The 5,340-nt window shown below is 51.4% G+C and overlaps 1 protein-coding gene across 1 annotated transcript; it reads left to right on the top strand.

Annotated features, from left to right (window-relative positions):
* The first annotated feature begins 742 nt into the window (after positions 1-742).
* On the top strand, positions 743-5,127 carry ABHD15 (abhydrolase domain containing 15). The gene is made up of 2 exons (XM_053367265.1): positions 743-2,366; positions 4,420-5,127. Exons 1-2 carry the CDS (start codon positions 1,519-1,521, stop codon positions 4,943-4,945), a joined length of 1,374 nt encoding a protein of 457 aa, XP_053223240.1. The 5' UTR covers positions 743-1,518; the 3' UTR covers positions 4,946-5,127.
* Positions 5,128-5,340: the final 213 nt, after the last annotated feature.

Genomic DNA, 5,340 nt, shown 5'->3' with positions numbered 1-5,340 from the left:
TAATCACCACTGAAAACAACTAGGAGCAATGATGTACTGGAGCAGGGCAGCAGTGTAGTTTTTTGTTTTTGCTGTAAACCTTAAATGACACTTTGAGGAGTGCCCTGAAGTTTGAGGGAAATGCCTCCTCTCCCAAACTTCAGGTGGCTTATGTCCACATTTTGGGGGGGGGGACACACTTCTAAAATATATTTTGGTTCTTTTTTTGAGCTGTGAATTGCATGCAAAAAATTGGATGTATGTGAAATCTGATGAACAATTGTGCCTCGATTGCAATGGCACCAAACAGGAATAAAGCCCAAACTAAGCAAAAAATAAAGCTTGCAGTAACTTTGCCCAGATTTTGTACAAGTTTGCGAAAGAAAGAAAGAAAGAAAGAAAGGAAGGAAGGAAGGCAGGCATTTGCAGTCAGGCTATCTGAAGCAGCCACCTGTTCCCTTAAGTCAGGTGTGGAGAACCTTTGGCCCTCCACAGAAGTCTAGTGTCCAGATCAAAGGAAGTGCTAGAGCCACTCTATTCTGCCTTGATCAGACCGCACTTGGAGTACCTGTGTCCAGTTCTGGGCGCCACAATTTAAGAAGGATGTTGAAAAGCTGGAAGGTGTGCAGAGGAGGAGGAGGACCAAGATAATCAAGGGTCTACAGACTGAGTCTTGCAAGGAGTGGTTGAGGAAGCTGGGGGTGCTCAGTCTGGAGGAGAAAAGACTGAGAGGGGATGTGAAAGCCGTCTTCAAATATGAAGGTCTGTCGCAAGACAGGAGATTCCAAGTAAACATTAGGAAGAACTTCATGAGGGCAAGAGCTGGTTGACAGTGGAACAGACTCCCCCAAAAGTGGGTTGCCTCTTCTTCATTGGATGTTTTTAAACAGACGCCAGAGACTCATCTGTGAGAAGTAATTTTGCTCTGATTCCTGCATTGCTAGACTAGATGACTCTTGGAGTTCTTTCCAATCTTACATTTCTATTATTCTATAAGCGCTGATGGACTACAGCTCCCATCATCCCTGGGCCATTGGGGCTGATGGGAGTCGTAATTCAGCAGCCTCCAGAGGAGCAAAGGTTAAAGAGGGGAAAGTGCCGCCCAGACCTTGTGGCTGAACAAGGCAGAGTAGAAAAACAGGAGACGCTGGGAGGGAGAGGGAATATCTAATATACAGGATAATCAGTGCTTTTATTCTGGAAGAAAATGGTGCTGGTACTCACAGTTAGTGCCAGATTTTTAACCAGTACTTTTCTTATAGGGAAAAAGGTGCCTGTGCTACATGCCTTTGTATACCCCCAGGGAAAAAAGCTCTGAGGATCATCATCCGCCTTTGGGCCTCTGGAAGCAGAAGGGTTAACCCACTTGCAGGAGCAACACCCATCACCCCTGCTTTCCTGCCCGCCCCCCCAGCAACCCTCAGACAAATAAATTATTTGCTTAAGTAACCAAGCACCAGTTAGCTCCAGAACAAGCTGGCCAGACTCTCAGCAAGTTCTAGTGAGGTGTTTGCCTGAGGCCCCAGCAGCCCAGAGGCGATGGTTTTTTGGGCTGTGGGCTGCATCCTTCTGGCCCTCCTCACCTGGTGGTTCTGGCACAGCCAGGCTCCTCCCGGCAGATCCTCCGATGGCAAGAGGCAGCCGCGAAGACGGGGACCTGCAGAGGAGGAGCACAAGGCTGCTGGGGTCCCTTTGGGAGAAGAACGGGGGTCTCCTGTAGGGGGCTGCCGCCTCATCTGCAAGCCCTCTGCCCTGGCTCAGGCCTTGGTCAAGAGCTTCTGCCGCTCTGCCCACCTGGAGACCAAGGGGTGGTCCTGGAAGCGGTGGCCAAACCTGCAGACTGCTGTGCAGCTCCTGTGGCCCCCGGATCGCCCACTGGAGTTTTCGAGGGACCACCTCCAACTGGCGGACGAGGGCATCGTTGCGTTGGATTGGGTGTCCGGACCCGTGGACGGAGGCACGAAAGCCACTGACGCAGCGGTTCTCCTGGTGGTGCCCAACGCCACTGGCACGATCAGCAGGAATGTCCAGCATCTGTGCCGACTGGCCCTCCGGCAAGGCTACCATCCGGTCATCTTCAACCGGCGTGGGCACAACGGCTGCCCACTGACCACGCCCAGGCTGCAGCCCTTTGGCGACCCAGGCGACCTGAAAGAGGCAGTGGCATACATCCGGTTCCGGCACCCCACCAGGACCCTGTTTGCCGCGAGCGAAGGGTCAGGATCAGGCCTGCTGCTCTCTTACCTGGGCGAATGCGGCTCGTCCAGCTACCTGTGTGGCGCTGCCTGCATCTCGCCCATTCTGAAGGCCCAGGACTGGTTTGAGGCTGGCCTCCCTTGGCTGCATGAATGGAGTCTCCTCCTGCCCCAGAAGAGGAACGTCAGCAGGTGGGTATTTCCATAGCTGTCAACATTCAGATTTGAAAATAAGGGATCAGCAGCCTCGAAAATAAAGGATCAGCAGCCTCACCTGTCCCAGGGACAGTCTACGGGATATCTAACAATCCGGGAGAGCAGCGGGAAACAGTGCTGGTATAAGGGAATTTCTCGCAAAAAAAGGGAAGGTTGACAGCTATGGGTATTTCCAAACCTTCTGGCATAGCACGCCCTCCCACATTTCTCTGATGAAAATAGGAAAAGTGGGACATGAAGGGATCAAATCAGAAACCAGGACAGCTTCTGTAAATCTGGAAAATAGGGACACTTGGAGGGTTGGGAATAGGGCCTGAACCAGTGGTATGGGGTGAAATTTTTCGTAGGGGAAGAGTTAGGACCAGAGGGGCCAGTGAGGGAGATGGGGGGGGGCATGTCACAAGCATGATGCCTTGATGTCCTGGTGTCACTCACATGAGCATCATGCCTCCCTCCCTAACTTGGGCAGAAGGTTTCCAGGCTTTGGGCACAAGGAGAACATTTAGAGGACTAGCCTAGTTTCCCTAGTCCACTGACCACATGCCAATAGCCTGAACTGGTGGTGGTGCACATGGGGGCACCCATAAAACTCCTGAAGGCCCCCTAACACACATACTGCCCCACCCCATGGCCGTTAGGTGGTGAAGGTGGTTGCTACCCCCCCTTCAGTTCCTAGAGGTGATGGAGGAAGCAAAAAGACTGACACTCTTTCCCACTTCCTGCTGTGGCTTTGTGGTCTTCAAATCTACAGGATCTGGCTTTTAATCAGATCTCTTTGAAAAAGCGAAGTGTGGGTGCCCCCCCCCTTTCGTGTGGGGGGAAACCGATACGGGGCAGGAAGTGATGAGAAGCTCAAAAGGAACTCCTCCTTCAGTTCAGCTGTGGAACTCCCTGCCACAGGAGGCCGCGATGGGCACCAACTTGGTTGGCTTTAAGAGAGGATTAGACAAATTCATGGAGGAGGAGAGGGCTGCCGATGGATGCTAGCCAAGCTGGCTCTGCTCTGCCTCCAAAGTGGGAAGTGGCAAGGCTTCTTCTGAATGCCGGTTGCTGGAAACCACACGAGACCTTGCTCTTGAGATCGAATCCTGCTTGCAGGTTTCCCATAGGCATCTGGGTGGTGGCTTTGAGCATAGTAAGTTGGACTGGATGGGTCACTGCCCTGATCCAGCAAGCTTGCCTTCTGTGCTTAAAAATCTCAATGACCCCTTATAATAAGTAATAAGTAATAAGTAATAAGTAATAAGTAATAAGTAATAAGTAATAAGTAATAAGTAATAAGTAATAAGTAATAAATAATAAATAATAAATAATAAATAATAAATAATAAATAATTTATACCCCGCCCATTTGGCTGGGTTTCCCCAGCCACTCTGGGCAGCTTCCAACAAAATATTAAAATACCATAATATATCAAACATTAAAAGCTTCCCTAAACAGGGCTGCCTTCAGATGTCTTCTAAAAGTCTGGCAGTTGTTGTTCTCTTTGACATCTGGTGGGAGTGGGTTCCACAGGGCGGGTGCCACCACCGAGAAGGCCCTCTGCCTGGTTCCCTGTAGCTTTGCTTCTCGCAATGAGGGAACCACCAGAAGGCCCTCGGAGCTGGACCTCAGTGTCCGGGCAGAACGATGGGGGTGGAGACGCTCCTTCAGGTATACTGGACCGAGGCTGTTTAGGGCTTTAAAGGTCAGCACCAACACTTTGAATTGTGCTCGGAAACATACTGGGAGCCAATGTAGGTCTTTCAAGACCGGTGTTATGTGGTCTCGGCGGCCGCCCCCAGTCACCAGTCTAGCTGATGCATTCTGGATTAGTTGTAGTTTCCAGGTCACCTTCAAAGGTAGCCCCACATAGAACCCTGATGGTGCTTCTTGGGTAGAGAAGCAGGGTGTGTGCAGAAACCAGCCTCTTGTGCAAAGGTACAATTTGCATTTGTTGCCCTGCCTGCTTTCCCCTGGCATGTGGCCCCCTGGAAAATGCGGAGCCCAGCCTGAAAAAAACTTCCCCACCCGCTGCTCTGTGTTCCAGGTACACCGAGGCCCTGGAGAAGGTGGTTGAGATGGACAGGGTCCTTGGGAGCAGCTCCTTGCGAGCTTTTGAAGCTGCCCTCTTCTGCCCACAGCAGAGGCAGAAGATGAGCTGGGAGACCTACTGGGCCAGCAACGATCCCCTGCGGGACGTTGACGAGGTGGCCGTGCCCGTCCTGTGCCTCTGCAGCGCCGATGACCCCGTCCGGGGGGCTCCCGAGGACACGATCCCGTGGGAGCTCTTCCAAAGCAACCCTTTCTTCTTCCTGCTGCTGAGTCCGCACGGAGGACACTGCGGATTCCTCGGGAAAGATCCCAAAGGCTCCTGGGGTAACGCAGTGGTGCTGGAGTACCTGCAGACCTTGGCGGAGTTTCTCCGAGGGGAAGAGAGGGTGAAGGACAAGCCCCGCCGAAGGACAGCCACCGCTCAGCACCGCTGCTGCCGGCGGCGTGGCCCTCTGCGGAACAGGGGGGCCGCCCTGCCTGGCCTCGACCTCTTCAGCTGGCAAAGGTCGTACACACGGTGACAGAGCAACAGGCTGCACACGACTCCTGGAGCAACCAGAACCAGGAATCCTCAAGGGCAAATGAGCCGGGTATTTTAAGGGATGTAAGGGTCTCTGTCCTTGCAGAAAGGGAGCGACAGAATATTTGGCCCCCATCGTTCTTGCCTGTGGTGCCCATAAAGGCAGCTGAATTTCGCTGCAATTCTTTTTTTCAAAATTTTTTATTGATTTTCACAGTTATAAACACAACAAACTAACAAATAAACTAACAAACTAACTAAATAAACAAACATAAATCATAACCTTATTAAAGCTAATCTTGTTAACATTGTTAAGTGACTTCCGCGTATCCCCCCAGTTGAATTTCAATGAATATCATTTTAACGGTTTTCCAAATCAAAATTCTTATAAACTTA

Source organism: Podarcis raffonei, chromosome 15 (assembly GCF_027172205.1).
Source record: "Podarcis raffonei isolate rPodRaf1 chromosome 15, rPodRaf1.pri, whole genome shotgun sequence".
NCBI classification, from domain to species: Eukaryota; Metazoa; Chordata; class Lepidosauria; order Squamata; family Lacertidae; genus Podarcis; species Podarcis raffonei.
Note: the sequence above shows the minus strand (reverse complement) of the source record. Positions and strands in the feature narration are given on the sequence as shown.

What these genes read in the sequence shown, in the direction of transcription:
- ABHD15 (XM_053367265.1), top strand. Translation starts at nt 1,519, where the DNA reads ATGGTTTTTTGGGCTGTGGGCTGCATCCTTCTGGCCCTCCTCACCTGG. An exon ending in CAGAAGAGGAACGTCAGCAG is followed by an intron (nt 2,367 to 4,419) that starts GTGGGTATTTCC and finishes TCTGTGTTCCAG; the next exon opens with GTACACCGAGGCCCTGGAGA.